General features: G+C 37.9%; 1 protein-coding gene across 1 annotated transcript in view; it reads left to right on the top strand.

Annotated features, from left to right (window-relative positions):
- Positions 1-627: 627 nt before the first annotated feature.
- clcn1a (chloride channel, voltage-sensitive 1a) overlaps positions 628-19,823 on the top strand; it is a 43,976-nt gene continuing 24,780 nt past the window's right edge. The window contains exons 1-5 of the mRNA XM_036567232.1: positions 628-681; positions 842-963; positions 15,852-16,125; positions 17,232-17,363; positions 17,765-17,893. Of these exons, the coding sequence (XP_036423125.1) occupies positions 913-963; positions 15,852-16,125; positions 17,232-17,363; positions 17,765-17,893 (586 nt within the window). The 5' untranslated portion in view covers positions 628-681; positions 842-912. The remainder of the gene's footprint in view (positions 682-841; positions 964-15,851; positions 16,126-17,231; positions 17,364-17,764; positions 17,894-19,823) is intronic.

Genomic DNA, 19,823 nt, shown 5'->3' with positions numbered 1-19,823 from the left:
TGAAGTAATAACATTAGATGAGGGTAAACGCTAATCTCTGCAGAGACTTTGACCCAGAAAGTCACCAGTTAGACATGTCTGATTTAGCCTGTTGATGGAGAACAAAACCTACATTTTTCCTGCAATTTTTTTTTTCTGAGGTCCACCAATAACATTAGCGTGGTAATGAATTTTTACATGACTTCTTACATGCTCCAGCTTCATTTTAACACCCTTATAACTTCAGTTTGAAAAGGGGCTAAATCACTTTAAGCTGAATAGGCAGATATGGGTAAATGTGTTGGTTTCCATAACATCACAGAAACAATGAATTCAAAAGCTGTTCTTTATTTTTTTTACAACTTTAAACCCCTTTTTTGCGTAGTGGCAAGTTCAAATGAAGAAAGTTCAGATTTTCAGACTTTTGGACCAACTGAATGAACATGAACCATGTCAGATATTTTCATCAGCCGAGAATTCCCTTAGCAATGAACCCCTTCTCTTACTTGAGTGTGGTTTTCAGCTATGCAAATAAGAGTGAAGTAATTTGACTTTTCTCTAGTAACAGTGTTGTGGCTGGGGCTCTCTCATCCACCTCGACAGATTCACACGCTTCTCAGACGTGGAGCGCCTACAGTCATTCCTGCACCCCTCCAAATGATCAGGTGATCAACATCTCAGTGTGTTGCCAAGGCTGACCAGGTAGGCTGCTGGAGGGGTTTCTGTAGTGTCTTATAATAATTGTATTCAGCACTGTTTTGTACTCATACTCCCCCAACACACCCTGTTGTATATTGAAGAGTTGGATGGCTGTGTCCAATGGTGTCTGTTTGCATGTGTGTGCTCTCTCTCTCACCCCTAGTCTGCGCCACCCCAGGGTGAGAATGCTGAGGCAGACATGCAGTTTATTTTTGGGTCAGTGACAGTGTGTCAATGGCCGCAGATGCGTCGCAAAGGAAGGCTCTGAGATATCAACAGACCCTGGTTAGTCCTGATTTCTCTCTCTCTCTCTCTGTCCTTTCTTCATTCGTCCGGCCTCTCACGCCTTCACCATGCTCACTTTTACTGCTCTGCTTTCATATCTTCTACTTCACTCAACTCATGTTGTGGTTTTGCTGTCTCACTCCACTCTTTTTACACCTTGCTTTTCCCTTACCCTATCTTGCACAATCTCTGCATGACATGCGCATTTCTCAAACTGCAGTGAGACCACGACAGGGCCAGTAAGTTGAGAGCTGAACGCAGCGTGGGAAAGCTTACTGCTGACGCTGCGTTCAGGTGCCTGTGTTTTGCACAACTTCTTGCTAGTGTAAGATTGGGGATGCGAGACATTTTTTTTTGCACATTACTCATTTGTGAAATTTATTTTGTTGGAAACTTGAGGCTCATTAGAATAAGATGATGTTTGATTGCATGCACTCTTAGACTGTGTGGCTCTTTTAGATGTTTGATTTAATCTCTGGCTTTGGAAGGCAAATAAATTGGTGTCTTAAAGTAATGAATTTCAAATAGTAAGTTAACAGAACATCAAACTGATTTTTGTTCTGTTAAGTTAATATTAGAAGTTTGGTTTGCTCAAAAGGCAGCCTGGTTACTTTTAACTTTCCTATTATTCTTGGGATCAGTTTGACCCCATTCAATGTTTAACATCTCTAAATAAATGATTGACATCATTTTTCACAAAGAAACAAAGTACCTAACACATAAACGTGGGTAACAATTTTAATTATGATCCGTTAATTTGCTGGGGTCAAATTGACGCCAAGGATAATGTTAGTAAAGCTGATGATAACAGAACAGTATTTACAGACTTTATAGTCTATTTATAAAGCATTTTTGTTACTAAATCTCAAAGTGCTTTACACAGGAAGATGAGTAAAAACCTTGACAAGACAAAATACTTCAGTCTAAATTGAACAACAGCACAATTACAAGCAATAGGAGGAAATGAGCCACAATTCTACCCTTAAACAAATGTATATTTTTAATGTGGTTTTAATAACAACTGTCAAGCTTGTATTTATAGTATTCTCTCAAATTATTAGATTTTTGTTTAGGAGTTTAGGAGCTACATAAGAAAAAACAGAGATGGCAGTAGTCATATTGTGTCTGGACAGTGTAAAACAGAGAGAACTTGTTTGTGTCCATGAGTTGAATTTATTCTACACTCTAAACCAAAATTTTACAGCAGTGTCATATATTCTTCTTGAACTTAATCAAACGAATAAATAGTTGTATTAACCTAGTTTAACTATGCCAGATATTACCATTCAGCAAAATAGAGTTAGCATATACAGACTGTTGCCTTAACATAAAATGCAATAGTTCTTTCAAAACAACTGACTTAGTTAATTTTTTTTAAATGCGTCATACTTGTTTCAACTGCTTCGCAGTCTAATGTTTAATTTTGAACTATATGTGTGCTTCTGATAATTGGAGGTTTATTTGTCCTGACTGTCTACAGAGGAGCGCCACTTTATACGCAAAGATAAATATAAACATACATCGATGTGTGAAGGGGGAAACCCGATCGTGCATTTCAAATATATTTTTTAATCTCTGGTGGTCACATGGGGGATCATCCTGGCCCTGAATGCTCCACAACATCTGGAAAGGGTGTGCGTTTGTTCTGACGTTTTATATGCGAGTGTGTAATGTGTAGGTAAAAGGATGGTTTTATATACAGTACTATGCAAAAGTCAGAGATTACCCTTTCAGTTACTGAATTTTAGCTGGGACACAAATGTTTAGCAGAAAATTACACAAAGCGTCCAACAATGTGTAGAATTTCAAATCTGTCAATATTTAATTTGTTTACTTTTGTGCACCCTACTGCCACTTTGACTCTGTCATCCTTCCAGTCTTAAAACCAATGAGTTACAGCTGTGTTCTCCCAACAAAAGGTGTTCCCAAAGGTGTTACTGACATTATGTTCCCCTTTAATGAGGGGCTTCTCAAATGGCCAAAGGAGACATTTCTGAGGAGACTGGATATACAGTTGCACTTCCACTTGCACAAGGAAGGGGAAGGTCAAAAGAAAATAAGGGGAAAAAACAGACATTCCAAAAATGAGAGTAACAACCATGCAAGACCTTGTAGAACACCAAAACTGTGAGAAGACAAACCTATTGGTCTGAAAGGATATGTAGCTGTCAATAAGCCGTTACTGAGAAGAGGAAATAAACAAAAAATAGGAACATTGGCACTACACCATCAATGTTGGACATCTGGAGGTTGAAGATGGGGGCGTTTTATGGCCTGACAAGTCTAAATTTGAGATCTTTGGAAGTAATAGAAGGCAGTAGTTATGCTGAAGCAATAAAAGACTCCTCAAATCATGTCTACAACTATCAACCAAGAATGGTGGAGACTTAGTGAAAGTTGAGGGATGTATAACAACATCTGAAGTTGGTGATTTGTTTTTTTTTAAAGGCAACATGAATGTTGATAAGTACAAACATATTTTAACACAACATGTAGTGCTCTCGAAAACATTTGATTGGGAAGAAGTTTCCACAGCAGTATAACAACCCCAAGCACACTGCTGAGATAAACCAGATGGATTTGTCAGACTAAGAAGTTGCAGAAAATGCTACCAACTTCTAATACTGAACAGTGTAGTTTTTATTTGTGGAAAACTGTAAGCAAGTCTCCCAAGAGAATGGGAAGGTTTAAATGTACAGTACTGTGCAAAAGTCATAGGCACCCAAGACAATTGTGTATAATATCTGAGCTGTAATGTGTTTTTGCCAATAGAACTGCCGTGTAATATTAGAATAAATACTACTTTATAAAAACATAAATTCCATAAAAAGTTTTTTTTTCTTTTTAAAAAGGTTTTTAGATGAACACAAGTTTGTCCTGAAATCTGTGTGTGTGTATACTTAAATATGGCAATTTTCTGCACACCATTTCTACTTCTAAACTTCTCTAATTTCGAAACCCCACATCCTGACGTTGTGTGTATGTGTATGTCTGAGTTTCTTTAGCAAAAGAGATTTGCATACATTTGCAATGTTTTGGTGCCACTGGTCACAGTGAACAGTGTTTATGTTGTCACTGTGGAAGCAGAGGCTAAACTCAAATGTGTCAGTTTTATTCCACACGTGGTTTTCCTTCCACGGTTCTGCACTCAGGTCACTTCCAGCCTCCACTTGTGGGGGTGTCATATTCAGTTCATTTCAAAGCTGTTCAAATTTATTGTCTTTATTCCTGTTGATGGATATATATTGTTAAACAATATTAGTATATTCTGAAATATGTGTAATGTATTGCAAAACAGTGTCATGCAGAAGTTAGAGACTACAATTTAATTTATTTAAAGTGCAAGCAAAATGGCCATTTAAGTGAAAGTTATTAATTTTTCAAAACATATAATTAACAGAGAATTGCACAAAAATTTCAACAACAAAATATACAATTTCTTTCAGTATTTCTACTGTCCACACTTTTATTACATCTTCCATTATTTCTGGGAGACTTTACGTTTTTCAAACAAATCTGCAGGGATTTTTTCTACACTTGCCAAGTTTAGTCTTAGAAGTTGGTTGCATTTTCTGCTTCTCATTACAGTAATCCCAATTACAAATTTAGACTCAGTCTATTGTCTTTTTCTACATCTCAGATTTCCATTTTTGGTGTTCTAGTGCTAATTTTGTTCTTTTTTGTCTATTTCCTTTTCTCAGTAGCAGCTTCTTGACAGCTACACATCCTTTCAGATGCATAGCATTGAGTTGTCTTCTCACAGTGGAAGGAAGGACAGATCTGAAGGAAGAATTGAGCTTTATTTTCTCCTCTCTTTCAAAGTTAAAAGCTTTTAGTACTGTTTATCTGATAATGACTGATTTGGTGATCTACCAGGTCTTGCTTAGTTGTTAGGAGCCCCATTTTACCATCTTTTTCTCCATCATTTTTGGAGCCTTCTTTTTTTTTATTTTCCTTTGATTTTCCCCTTCCTTATGCAAAGGGATTATTTCATATCTAATGTCCTCAGAAATCTCCTTTAGCCATTTAAGATGCACAAGAGAAAGAAAGTTGAAGACATCTAAGGTGTGTTTGGGTAGTTGCTTGTGCGAATGTTAGCGTCTTTTTGAAGGGGAACATAACGTGTAACTGGTTGGTTTTAAGATTGGAAGAATGGAAGAGTTAACCCTTTTGTGGTGTTGGGGTCTGTGGGACCCATTCTCAGTGTTTACCAAAAGAAAAAATTATGCAATATATTATTATTTCAACCTCAGATTCCTTGGCCTTTGCTCATTTACTGTGAACAATATATAAAATAACACATTTTCAATGACTTCACACTGTACACCCCCTACACATTTATATTACACATGTGGTGTTGGGGTGAACCCATGGGGAAATGGAAATTAAACAAACAAAAAAGTGATCTCTGACTTACGTTCAGTACTGTATATTTTAAATGGTATATCGCTGTTGTCAGAAGAAAACCTCATATCTCCAAAATGATAACTTTACAGGAGAAGGAAAAAACCTACCTTAGTTTACCTTATTTTATTTGCATGGTTATACCAGAACAGTGTAACAGATTTTTGTTCTCACTGGTGCAGCAAGAATGAGGTGTCCTGCGTTACTGCAGTTCAGCAATACAATGTTCAAGAACAGTATTCACCAGCGGTTCTGAAACTGGGGGCCACAGGGCGGTGCTGAGGGTGGGGGCCTTTGGAAAAATCTCAGAAGTTGTACTTAGTAATTTTTAATTTTGTAAGTTTATTAAATCTGCATTATGTTTTGAAAAAAGAGGTCCTTGTTTGAAAATGGTAGACTTTATAAAATCTTATTATAATAATAATAAATATATAAATATAATATAATAAATAATTTGCCAACCAATCACAGTTTTCAGCACTAGAACAGGGCCATGTCTCTTATATGTGCAGGTCACCTTTAGCTGCAGAGAAACCAGGCAAAATGGCTAATTTTCTGCTAAGGCAAGGTCCTTGGTGGGGGCATATACTCTCCATAAAAGGGGTCTATATGTTTGAGAACTGCTGGGTAGACAAATACTAAATGGCAGAACAGTGAAAGTTAGGGCAGTACATATAATGAAATGCTGAATGCTGCAAGGCAGTAAATGTAGTGTATGTAGTGAATTTGTGTCAGGGATTTTTAGGAAAGAGCCAGGTTGAATGGACAGCCACGCAAGGATACAGTGACAAGTGCGGTCATCACCAGAAGAGTAAATAGCTTCAAAGGAATATCTATTTTAGAAGACCTTCAAGAGAATCACATTTGACTTTACATGACATCATGTGATGACAGTGGGTTTGTCGGGCTGTTCTTCATTTAGCCTATTCCCATCAGCAGTGACATGCAATAGAGATTCCAGTGTTGTTGTTTGTGTCCGCTCTGTTCACATACTGACATACTACTGTCATGACTGCCGGGGAAAATTTGTACTTCATGTGATGGATCAGTTAATGTTGTGTATGTTTACGTTGAGCTTTAATTCTGCTTAGACTGTAACGGTATGTATGTGGGCCCACACACATCAGTTCATACAGTTCCTATTTACTACATGATTTATGTTTCATAGAAGTTTCTTAAAGTCAACTTGAAATCAAGATGGACATTTTTTTTTTACCTTGATCATGTTAAGCAAAGTTGTGTCATATCATTCAAAATATAAAGTTCTAGTCTGTCCGTAATCTTTGATACAAGTGTAGTGACTTTTGCCTGCCTCTAACTGCCTTCTGACATTTGATTCCGTCAAAGCAATGATAGTAACTGATAGTAACATCTTAGCATGGTTTCCCTCCCCCTCCCGACACCCTGCCCAATTATCGAGCAAGAACACCCATCATCACTTCTGCTACCGACTACATGTGCATGTGTGTCAGCAGACAACCTCCTTCTTCTCCTCGCTTTACTCTCTCACTTTACCTTTCAGACCTTTTAAACCAGTTGCCAGATAATCACTTATGAGTCATTTCAGTTCATTCATGCTGGTAACTCAAGTGAGGTAGTTCCGAAATCTGGCAGTACTGGCGCTGTTTTCTGAAGTGTTGTGAGGTGCTATTCTATTGTGTCCACCACTTCCCCACACCTATGTTAGGAAGTTACATTTGTACATGGATTTATTTTAACAATAACCTGACTTCTTTTTCAATAACATGAAGTCGTCTCTTGCTTTTGCCGTGAAAGTGTAAGAAAAGCAGAAGCAACACGGATACTAAGCCTGCTAACCAGCGCTTCAGCTCATTTACATCTTATGAAGAAAAATAAATCAAGCTTTCAACTAATAATGAATTGTGTCTCAGAAACTACATAAGACACGCAATTAAAAATCTAAAGTACTTCATTTTTTGACAAAATCTTTTTTTTTTTCCTTTGGCTTTTCTGCAAAACAAATAGATTCTGCTGACTGTCAGAGTCATGCGTGCTTTCATGATCCAAACAAGTCCTGAAAAATAAAATCATATCCTGCCCACAACTATTTCCCACCCTTTGTTCTTCATTTCTAAGGAAGAAAAATGCATTCTGATTTCCAATTCACATTGACTTTTAATAATTTTGTAGGGCTAGCCTGAACAGCATTTTACAGACTTCAGATATTTATCAGTGTTTCCAACTGAGTATCTGTATACTTGTTCTCAACAGCACATTTAAAGTAAAATCAAGTCAAGTCAAAGTTTATCTATGTGGTGCTTTGTACAACAGGCGTTGTCACAAAGCAATCTTACAGAAACAGACCAAAAACAACTTTACAGGGTCCAGACCCCCATGAGCAAGCCAAAGGCAACAGTGGCAAGAAAAAAAACTCCCTAAGAGCAAGAGGAAGAAAACTTGAGACAACTAAAAATTGGAACCCATCCTTCTCTGGTCGACATCAGATAGAAACATAGAACAAGGTTTTACCATTTGTATAAAATATAACAATCCAGAAAAGATGAAAAGCCGGTGAAGCAATTGCTATGATTATGTAGTCTGAGTGCATGCAGCAGTATCATTGGGATGGTCAGTGCCGTGCAGGTGAGGTTTGCACAGCATTGTACAGCAGGAAGCTCCACAGTGGTCAAACTGGTCCAGAGGGTGGGTGAGCAGTGGGCATCCAATCAAGGCAGAAGAAGCAACAGCATCAGACTGCACAGGATGGGCAGTTGTTCAGCTCGGCAAAGAAAAACGCAGTTAGTTAGTTCTGTAAAGAGTGACTGATTACAGTACGCAGTGACTCTGGCAGGTGTAGCTATTACAGCCTAACTAAAAGGGAGAGCCAGAAGGTAACAGAGACACAAGGGCTGAGATGTCACCACCCCTCTGCTCCGCCGCCAACAAACTTGAGTAAGTGCGTAAGAGCAACAGGACGACAGCACCAACACTCCCAGTTTACCGTAATACTCTGTTTCTGTGAACCCCCAGATCTGCACCTTGTATCTAAAGGCTCGACTAAACAAGTAGGTTTTAAGCCTAGACTTAAAGACAGAGGCTGTGTCTGAGTTACGAACACTGACTGAAACATTATTCCAAAGCTGGGGGGCTTTATATGAAAAGGCTCTACCCCCCTGAAGTAACTTTATTAATTCTAAGTATTAATAGTAAGCCAGCACCTTGTGATCTAAGTAGGCGTGATGGTTCATGATAAGAGATAAGTTCACTCAGGTACTGAGAGGCGAGGCTGTTTAGAGCTTTATATGTAAAGCTTTATACTTTCAAAGAATTTTAAAAGTCATAAAAATACAGGGTGATTTAAAAAGATTCATCCGATTTTAAAATGATTTATTTCACTTGTAAATCACTACAAAACAGTGCAGTAAATTGTAAATGGTTTAAGTGAGCATAAAGTTAATTTTACATAAAGTTGTAATTTTACAAGTGCATAATATGACTTTCTCCAGCTGTACGGACAACATCAAAACGATAGTCAAATTCATCCCATACTCGATTGAGCATGTCGGGTGTCACTGTACTCACAGCTCTTTCAATGCAATTCTGGAGATCATCCAGTGTTGTGGAACCAATGATGAACGCTCTGAGCTTTTGGAGGTTCACTGCCAATGAAAATTACATTGCACAGTTATGATGGATTCACTCTTATTGAAGTGGAGAACGCGAAACGCTTTCTGCTCAGGGGTCGCTATCTCCTCGCAGACTGAAGGGAGTCATCTTCCAGTGACAGTCAGAAACTCTATGACCCCTCTTTCAATTGGTATGTGATTGGTTCTTAGGCGCCTCACAGTTGTAAAAATATGGCGCTTTGAAATCGGATGAATCTTTTTGAATCACCCTGTATTTATGTTTCATAAATAAGCATAATTTTAAGTATTTTGGTTTCTGCAGTTCAAAATATAAGAAGTAGGTGGCTACGATATAACAGTGTATACCGGTGAGAGTGCAAATGAATTGAAATCAGCTGTGGCTTAAAGCTAGGCTACCAAGCATTTGTCTTGCCTCTCTTGTGTAGCAACCTCATATTGCAAATTTAGTTTTGAGTTTTTATTTAAAAAGCTCCTGCATATCATTTTTTAGGAATCTTTTTTTAGCTTCTTTGGTGGAAGGTGGTGCAGTTTGTTGAAATTATAATTCATTCCAAACAACTAAACAAGTCGTAATTATTTTTCGTGTATAACATTTTCTGTATATTAACAATAACTGTTCTATCTAAAGTCCTTTTTCTGCTTAGAAAAAAGATAAAGCTTCTGAATACTAAATAAAGAAGCAAATACAAATGCAACAAATGAACATGTGATTATGAAAGTTATTCAAACCAGCCCTACAAAGTAACAGAAGTCATTTAAAGTAATTACAGTTCACAGTAGTAACTAAGCAATAAGACATTTAATATATTCAGGCAGTACATAAAAAGAAGGAATGACGTCCTTAATAAATGATCAAGAAAAGCAATTATAAAAGAGATAGAGAGATCACTACATAGAGAAAGAGAGGGTGAAAGACGGACAGGGGCGGGGTGATAGGTGGGGAAGTGAACGTTGGGTCACACACAGTCTAAAAATAGGCCAGTGGGTTGTGTTACAGAGGGAGAGAGTAAAGGGGTAGCTCCAAGGGGGGAAGGGGGGGGGGTGTCCGGATGGAGGTTTAGGGGCAGACGGGAAAGAGGAGAGAGGCGGGGGTGAAATATGGAGAAAGATAGGGATTAAATGTACTGTGGGAACGGGTGAAAGTAAGAGGATCAACTGAAGGAATGGAGAGGGAGAAATGTGTTATGAGTAACAGAGATACACGATAAACCTATCAGTGGCCCAGTTACAATTCCAGAGATGAAAACTGAGCATCTTAATCCAATGAGATATAAAATTGCAAATGTTGATAAATATTAGCATATTAATAGGTCTGACTAAAGATATATACTTGTTATATATATATATATATATATATAACATTTATGTAACATTTCTAATATCTATCTATCTATCTATCTCTCTCTCTCTCTCTCTCTCTCTATATATATATATATATATATATATATATATATATATATATATATATATATATATATATATATCTTAGAAATGTAACATATGTAATTTATGCATGCATTGCATTTTATTATTTATATATTATATTATGTATTATGAAAACACTGACATGTAGAAAGCAATATTTTTCCAGGATATACCCAGTAATGCAAGCTAACTTAGAGGTGCTTTCACAGTGTATGTATCTCCTTGGTGATGTTCATATTTAGCCTTGCCTGGCATAGTACAGCTTATGGAATCAGCCACATAATGTGAACATAATCACCATCTAATGAAAGAGCAGTGACTCCGCCATGTGAGGCCATTGCCTACACTGCAAGAATACAATACAAAACTGAGGTATTTATAGACTCTGGGCCTCAAAAAAGGGCCGAGCCCAAAATATGGATGGTTTTGGCCTAATTTAAACCTTGTAGAGAATATTTGGTCTCACATTAAACACAAACTAGCTTGGCATTGTTTTTCAACTGTGTGAAACTATCAGTGCTGAGTGGCCAATTACTGACTTTTCTTTCTCTAAAAGGTTGTCTGTAAGTTTAATTTCTGAAACCCCAGAATTTGATCCAAGCAGGATGAGTATATGTGTGAATACTCTCTTGCATGTGCATTTTGTCTTTGCCTGTTATTCTATTTAAATGTCTTTATTAGATCTATGCCTTTATTTTACATTACATATGACAAAACATAAACCATACGTAAATACAGTGGAATCCAACATTCTGAAACCAAGGATTAAAATTCTTCTATTTGGCATTCTTTTCTAATTTAGTACAAAGTTTTTCTTTCAAATGATTTTATTAGCATAACAATTTGAGTACAATTTTTGAAATGTTTACATGTATCTCTCCTTTTTGCTTTAATGACTGTGTGCACTCAAGCTGACATGGACCCCAAAACATTGTGCTAAAGCCTCTGAAGAGTAGATTAAATCCACCTGAGAGTTATCTGAACACAAGCTTCCATGGATGGAATAAGATAAAAAATTGACCTTTTTTAAGGTCATGACATGGTCAATGTTGACAAATTTGGTAACATTTGACTAGTGACCTAGAAATAGTCCAGAATCTTGAATATCTTGTCTTTATTATCGAAATTCTAAAATGTTCTATTGTTTATTTCCAGGTTTAAACGGAAGAAAATTCAGATTTATAATGTGGTCTCAGACTTTTGGACATCACTGTGTTTAATAATATATGTCATGATGCTGTAATCGCCCTGCTACTTTCTTTGCTAACTACATTTCCTTAAATGTTTCTGCAGTATTGGTTGACTTTTTAGCAATAGGCTACTGCTTAGTTATCAGTGTTGTAAATCTGTTCATGTCAGTTAGCAGTGGTCCTAGTGTTCACATAAATGTATATTTTTATGAACTGTGTTTATAAATTTAGATTTTAGTTTGTTGGCCTTTTAAATTTATGGAATATTAAAGTTGTACGTAACCCCTTAAAATCCCGGGCTTGTGAACGGGGCTTGTCAGGTTCATGGAGTTAAAAACTTACAGATGTGACAAAAGAAAAACCAACATAAAGTGTCTTAGTCAAGTGTTGGGCCACCAAAAGCCACTAGAACATGGAAGCCTACAATTGTCCAAAATGTCTTGTTATGCTGCAGCATTAAGATTTCCCTTCACTGGAACCAAGGGTCCTAGGCCAACCCCTGAAAAACAACCCCATAGCATTATGCCTCCTCCACCAAACTTTACAGTTGGTATAATGTAGTCAGGCAGGTAACATTTCTCCTGGCATTCGCCAAACCCAGACTCGTCCATTAGGCTGCCAGGTAGAGAAGCATGATTCATCACTCCACAGAATACGTTTCCACTGCTCCAGAGTCCAGTGGCAGTGTGCTTTACACCACTCCATCTGATGCTTGGCATTGTGCTTGGTGATGTAAGGCTTGCATGCAGCTGCTCGGCCATAGAAACCCATGTCATGAAGCTCTCGGTGCACCCCGCTCTGTAACTTTACGAGTTACTGTGGTTTCTAAACGCTTCCACTTTTCAGAAATACCACAGTTGATGGTGGAATATCTAGGAAGGAAGAAATTTTGTGAACTGACTTGTTACAACGTGACATCCTGTTACAGTACCATGCTTGAATTTAGTGAGCACTTTAGAAGGACCCATTCTTTCACAAGTGTTTGTAAAAGCAGACTGCATGGCTAGGTGCTTGATTTTATACACCTGTGGCAGTGGGACTGAAGGAAACAACTGAATTCAAGGTTTAAGAGGTGTGTCCCAATACTTTTGTCCGTATAGTGGATAATTAGTCATAATAAGTTTGTACTGGTTTGCAGTGACCCTTCCTGCAAAAGGACAAGCAGACCCAAATCATGCCAACAAAATGCCCCTCACGGCAGAGAAGAGCCACCAGACACCCTCAGTGTAGGGGGACAAGCATTTAGGCCTGTGCTATTCTCTAGATATTCTCGTTTCCATAGCTCTAAATGTATATATGCCAGTTTAGTTACTGTTCCTCTTGAAACAATGGCCAGTTGAGGAGTCTGTTGTTGAAGCTCCTGCCATCTTTCAAAGTCACTTAGATCTTTTACTCTTCATCCAAGATTGTGGTCAACTGGACATTCTTAGGATTTTTATACAATTGTTTAATTGAGTTATTAGTACACCTGTCTGAAAACATCTGCGCTTGTTGTGTTAATTCACTCATTTATTCTGGATGTTCCTTGAATTTGTCTTCTGCCTGTAATTCAGAACCCAAAATACACCCAAATTCCTCTCTACCAGTTTTACCTGTGTGGCTAGATTTCCCATTATTCTTTTTCTACTAGTACTGGTCCCAACAAGATTTTCTGTTTTGTCTGCATTAATCTTAAGGAATTTTCTATTCATACAGTAAACAGTACTCTGTATGCAGCCTGTCAGGGCATTTAAGGCCATAGCACGATCAGGACATAAATTGTCCAAAAGTTTGTAGACACCTGCTCATCCAGTGTTTCTTTTTGAAGATATTAACGATTTAATTATAGACATTGCCTCACCTACCTCACAATACACTGAGCTCTTCACATATTCGTACTAACAGATCATCATCATAGGCTTCTATGGCACTAATGGTTTTCACTGTGATTCGCTCCTAACAGTAGTCACTGGTTTTCACTGATTTTCATAGACCTGTTTCTCTGAAAGGCCTCTAACAGTGGTTATTGCTTTTCACTGGTTAATCTAAATGCTTCTGTCCAATGATGATTTCTTTCTTTTTTTCTATATTTAATATGTATTTTTTTGGAAAATCTTATGCTTTATTCATATTACTCTTGTTGTATTATTGTTTTGCTATCTAGTGTTGACCAGAGGAGGAAGGGTTCCCCTTTTGGGTTTTGGTTCCTCTCAAGGTTTCTTCCTCTTGCTTTTACGGAGTTTTTCCTTGCCACTGTCGCTTGCTCATTTGGAGCTTGGACCCAGATTTTCTGGAAAGCTGCTTTGTGACAACACATGTTGTAAAAATGGTTGCTAAGTAAATACATACATACATACCTACATTCATATATACGTACATACATACATAAATAAATAGATCATAACTATTCATAGGCTGGTTGTTCCTCCTTTGCTGCAGTTCCAGCCTATTCCTCTGGACCTTACACTAGATTTTAGAACGTTGCTGTGAGTATGTGTGGATTTAGAGCATTAGTAAGGTCAGATGCTGGAGTTGTTTTTTACAAGTGCTGGTGTTGGTTAGGTACTAATGTTTGTTAGTTGGATGATTAGTTTGGGATGACTAATGCCAGTTCAGCTCATACCAAAGGTATTTGGAGGTGCTCTGTCACTCCAGAGAACACAGTTCCACTGCTCCATAGTCTAATGTTGAAGCCTTTTGTACCCCTCTAGCTGGCACTTGGCATGGTGACTTGGTATGTGCACAACTGAACACCTGTGTTAGTGGTGGATGCAACTTAAAGTAGCTGAATTCACTAAGTAGAATGCTTTTAGTGTATGTAAAGGTGAGTTTCATCTGGAAAACTTCACTGATGCCATATGTATTATTTTACCAAGTGGCAATATATATAGAGAGAGAAGAAGGGAATCAAGAATGGATCCCTGTGGAACACCTATAAGAATGTCATACTTTTTACCAAGAGTAATAAAGTGCTTTCTGTCATTTTGTTCCCATCAGCATTGACTCTGAAAAAAAAAGTTTCAGACGTTCAAGTTTTTAAAAACTAAAAGTCAAAAACATTTGGCTTGGGTTTAAGATAAGTGTGTGTGATGTGTTTGTGGGCTGTTGGGCATGTTAGGGTGTGAGAAAAGTCAGTGTGAAGTGAGAGGGTATCTGTTTCCCACATGTCTGAGTCTGGTCCAGAAGCTTATAAATCTAAATGCAGACTGAGCACTCTTCCGCTCTGTACACATTTTCAAACATGTTTTATTCTATTTTTGGTAATATCACTTACCCCTTTACCACCCATAGCTTTGAAACACAAAACTTCACAATGTTTGTAAAATATTAATAATAAAACAGTGCAGTATTCATCGATGTACAGTGCACATCAAAAGTCAAGGGACACCTTTTCTTTAAATTTTACCAGTAATGTTTGATTTCCACCGTTACTTTTCAAATTTTGCATGTAGAACAGTTTTTGCCTAAGTAGTAATTTAAGAGTTTTCTTTTCCAAATTGTTGTTGAAAGCATGTATTGAAAATGTAGTTTAAACATCTGAAAGGCTGTTTGAGTGCTGATAAATGCTGACATCACAACACAAAAGGGGTAAGGGGTATGGCATTATTCCCAAGATGGGATGTGACATTCCCTTTAGTTTTGCAAAAATATGTATTAAGATATAAACTTTTAACATGTTAAGTTATTGTGAAATGTATTGTTAACTGACAACCACAATGTCCTCTTCTATTAAAACCTTTCTCATAAATTGTTAACAGCCATGACAAGCAGTTAAATACATTAAACCCTGAGGACCTGCATAAGGACCCACACTGCAGTTCCTCACTTTATAATACATATATAACTATATATTACATCTGAATATCTGTAAATCTGGGTACTGTTTTGACTTATGACGCCCTCCATGTAGTTTTCCGCCATGAAAGGAGAAAATTCCTTTTAGGCCAAAACCTTATCTCAAAACTATCGTTAAACAATGCGACAGGCATCAGGCAGCATATTTGTAATCATTTCATGAGTTAGGTTGTGGAGGCATTAAATATTTCAAGTGTCTGGTTCCTATCACCACCACTGTAAACAATTCTGACTCTGTAAATTTCTCTATAATGGAGCATTTGATGTCAAACCACTCTGAATAACTTAATTATGAAGATTTTTTTAATTGGTGGAACATGAATAAGACTAAAATTCAAGGAGCTGATAAGTCTTGCTAAAATCAGATGGATGTTAATGCTGTCTTCCTACTCATGCGCTTCTCTATTCCATTCTTATCTTTGTGTAGCTGTATGGAGAGTACAGAGAGCACCCAGGAGGGTCCCGTCGGCGAGAGGCTACCCGTCTGCTGACAGAGAGGCAGCTGAAGAAGCATGGTGCCCATCACCATCATCATGGACACCATCACCATGGGCACCACGGTCACCACGGCCGGAGCCACAGCCGCCACCGCAGCCGCCATCACCTGGAGCTGGAGAAAGGAAGCTTTCGTGATGGACAAAAACCTGAGGAGACCCATACATCTTCCATAAAGACACGACGCTCCTACTCCAAATGCAAAGGTTTGAGTATATTAAGTATCCTTAATAAGTATACTTTTCTTGTTTTAGTTACAATTTAGGTCTCTTTTCAAAAGAGGAATTAAAAAAAAAAAATGCTCTGTCTACTTGGACTTGGACGAGCTTAACAGAACATTGACAAAAATCACTTTAAACTTTGGGAGCAAGAGCTTTCTTCCACTGACCTTTTTTTAAATTAGGATACTGTTTATTCTAATCTCAAACTTTGAGGTTTAGCCACTATAAAACAGCTCATAACAGAAGAAACCAAAAATTTCCAACTAAAACTACAGTATTTTTAACACCACATCTGGTACATTTATGCACATGATCTGGGAATGTCCTAAAGTAGTAGGTCTATGGAAATTTACAGGGTATGTGCTATCCAATTATTTAATATTAATTAAATGTTTAATTTCGTTGTTGCCTCATCTGTGTCTGTTTCTGGTTCTCATATGGCTTCTTGTTTAAGCAGTATTCTGCACGTTTTACATCATGGCTACGTAATCAAGGAGAGCGGGTGCTAGACTGGCCTGCCTGCAGTCCTGACCTGTCTCCTGTTAAAAACATGTGCCGCAGTATAAAGTGCAAAAAGAAACAAACAAAGTGCAAATGAAGTCCCTTTATTGTTGCACCTTTGAAGACTTGTATAACTTAAGAAAAACAAAACAGTTTCTCTATCAGTTTGTGACTTCATTACCCAGATGTATTAAGTGGCAAACATGCTTCTGTCCAAACTTTTGTGGATTGTGTTGCAGGCATCAATTTTGTAATGAGTGTTTATTTACAAGCGACACTAAAGTTCATTGGGAAAAACATCCAGTATTGTGTTTTTGTACTGTTTTCAATTTAATACGACTCAGACAGATATTATTAATTGCAGCCTTTTGTATATATTAGCATTCCCCTCCCAATTTTTTGGGAATTGAGGTTTGTATGTTGTCAAGGCTCACATAAGAAATAAATGACCTTAGTATAGCCTATGATTAATTGTAAATATAATGCATTTTATTCAAAATAATTATCATGGTAGTTCTTAATTATCATGTTAGCAAATAGCTCTGTTTAACTTATTATTGTCTTTTAACTCAATCATTTTCTTCATGCAGACTGTGTGGCTCGAGTACAGAAGTTTCTAGTAAATAAATTAGGAGAAGATTGGATCTTCCTAGTGTTCCTGGGTATTTCCATGGCATTAGTCAGTTGGAGTATGGACTATGCCAGTGCCAAAAGCCTCCAAGGTACAACAGCGTCTCTTATCTCTGGAGTTCCCTGCTCTTGCTTTGGAGTCAGTTTCAGCAGTGCAGTGCTGTAGAACAGGTTTAATGTAACAGGTGTGTTGGCCAACACTCCCATGTTAAGTAAACAAGTAAACTCTGAACTCAGATACAACTTTCTGCAACATGTGACTGCTGACCTGCTCCACTGATAGTTGGGAATTGTGTATATAGGTGGTTTAAGTTATCTTCATTTGCTTAATTTGGTTAACTATCCATTCTGTTTTCTTCTACTTTTCCGAGCTTAAATTTGTTTACAACATTTTAACGCTGCTCCAACTCCCTTGCTTCTCTCCACTTTGCTTTCTTTTCCCTTCTTCTGTTACCACTTATCTCCTCCGTTGCTACCATGACCTCTCTCTAAGCTTATAAGTGGGTGTATGGGGAGCTGAGTGGAAATGTGCCTTTGCAGTACTTGGTCTGGGTCTCCTATCCAATGGTGCTCATCATGTTCGCCTCCTTCTTCTGCCACCTGATTGCTCCTCAGGCCATCGGTGTGTACCCTGTGCTCTTCCCTAAGCCATTACTGTGTACATGCCCTGTGCTTTTTGTGCAGCATCTTCATTGTAACTTACTTTGTTTCATTAACTGTCTTTAATAATAGACAAAACATGCCAGTTTTAACATTTGGTACTCCTCACTGCTTCCACTGCTTGCTGTGCTGCTCCCATAATGGCACTGTGGACTGGTAAAATTCTGGACCACGCCCTAAACTGAGCTTGAGACAGAGGAGGGGAACTATGAGAAACTTGGGCAGGAGTTCTTGGTGGCTTTGCTGTGGTCGAGGAAGCCGGACCCCCTCTGTCGCTCAGAAAGAGAGAGTGGCTGTGGAAGAGTAGGAGGAGACTGGGTGGTGGTGGGTTGCAAAGTTTCTGTCACAAGAAACTGGGAGGGTAGGGGAGAATTTATAAGATGTGTGATGGAGGAAGAGGAGTTTTGTGCATGGTTCCTATCCCAAACTTATTTCATAATTCCACTTAGCGAGCACAGCTGGCTGTAGTTTTGCTATAAATCTACCTACCATTTAAATAATAAGCACAGACAGGCTAATTTGAATTGTGGAGGTGCTAATACACACATCCACCCAGAGTATGCTTTGATCAGTTGTAAATAGATGTAAATAGATCTCCTGTCCAGTCTTATGTCTCTGTGCCTGTCCATTCTCCTGTCCACCTCTTGTCTCTTTGCCTGTCCAGTCTCCTGTCCACCCCGTCTCTGTGCTTGTCCAGTCTCCTGTTTCAAGTCCGATGCTGTCTCCTGGTCCTGTCCTGTATAGGGTCTAGGGTTCTTAAAAACCCCTGTTAAGTTTTTTATAAATTCTTCTAGGAACCCACAAAGGTACTTAGGGTTTCTTCAGGAACCTTGAGCCAAAACACTACTTGATGGAACCCAGTTAGGAAGTGAAAGGTTGTTAGAGCTTGTAGATTAATTAGTGTTTTGTGCATTTATACGCCTGTCTTGGCTCATGTTCCTTGTCATGGAGTTTGTGTGTATTTGGTAGTTTGCTCTTCATTTTAGTTTGTTCCCTGTCATGTCTTCTTTACTCCAGTTTGTTTCATGAATGCTCATATGCAATCTGCACCTGCCAGCTCTATATTAATAAACTTTCCAACTTTCAAATGCTTCCCCATCCTTGCCTGCTTTTATGTTACATTGCTCTAATGCCCTGCTCTAATTATCATTTGCACATTTGCATTATCTTTAACTATTATGTACTCTGTGGCAAAGAAATGTTTTAATTCATCTACCTGCAGTGTCTGGTGGAAGCCCAAATTTTACTGCTACCACTACTACTACTACTACTACTAATACTTGTACTAATACTACTACTTCTACCACTGCTGCTACTACTATTAATGATTTAAAAAAATAATAATAATAGATAGAATGTTCACTTAGAATTTAAGTAAATACAGTTAACTTCATTAAACAGCGCGATTATATAGTATTCTTATTATATTAACAGTGGTGTTAAAATTGAAGCATCGACATTACAGTATCATCATCTAGTGCTGGCCAAGGAGCAGTAGCGGATACCTCTGGGTTCTCCATGGATTAGTTTGAAAATTCATTTTACAATTCTGACGTGGTGTGTCTACTGCTATTTCATGAATAAATCCATGAAGACACATTTAGCTAGCTGTCTAGCTAGGTCTAAATTATAATGACAGACAGTTATTAGCATAGTAAGATTTCTGCTTGCACACACTTACGCATATGTCTACAGTTGCCCTAAATCACACGTCAATGAGTCACATGAGTCAAGCAAAATTAATAGTGTAAAAATATGACCAAGAGAAGCAACTCATTCTCTAGATGCTAGTATGTATGTTAATAGTACGAGCATTATAGCCTCTGAGCTACCTGACATTAACTTGGCACACTGTTTATAGAGTAAGAATTCTTAAAATGGCAATCAATACA

The sequence above is a fragment of the Colossoma macropomum genome, unplaced genomic scaffold (genome assembly GCF_904425465.1).
Source record: "Colossoma macropomum unplaced genomic scaffold, Colossoma_macropomum, whole genome shotgun sequence".
NCBI lineage: Eukaryota > Metazoa > Chordata > Actinopteri > Characiformes > Serrasalmidae > Colossoma > Colossoma macropomum.
The sequence above is the reverse complement of the archived record's forward strand: the minus strand, read 5'-3'. Positions and strand labels throughout refer to the sequence as shown.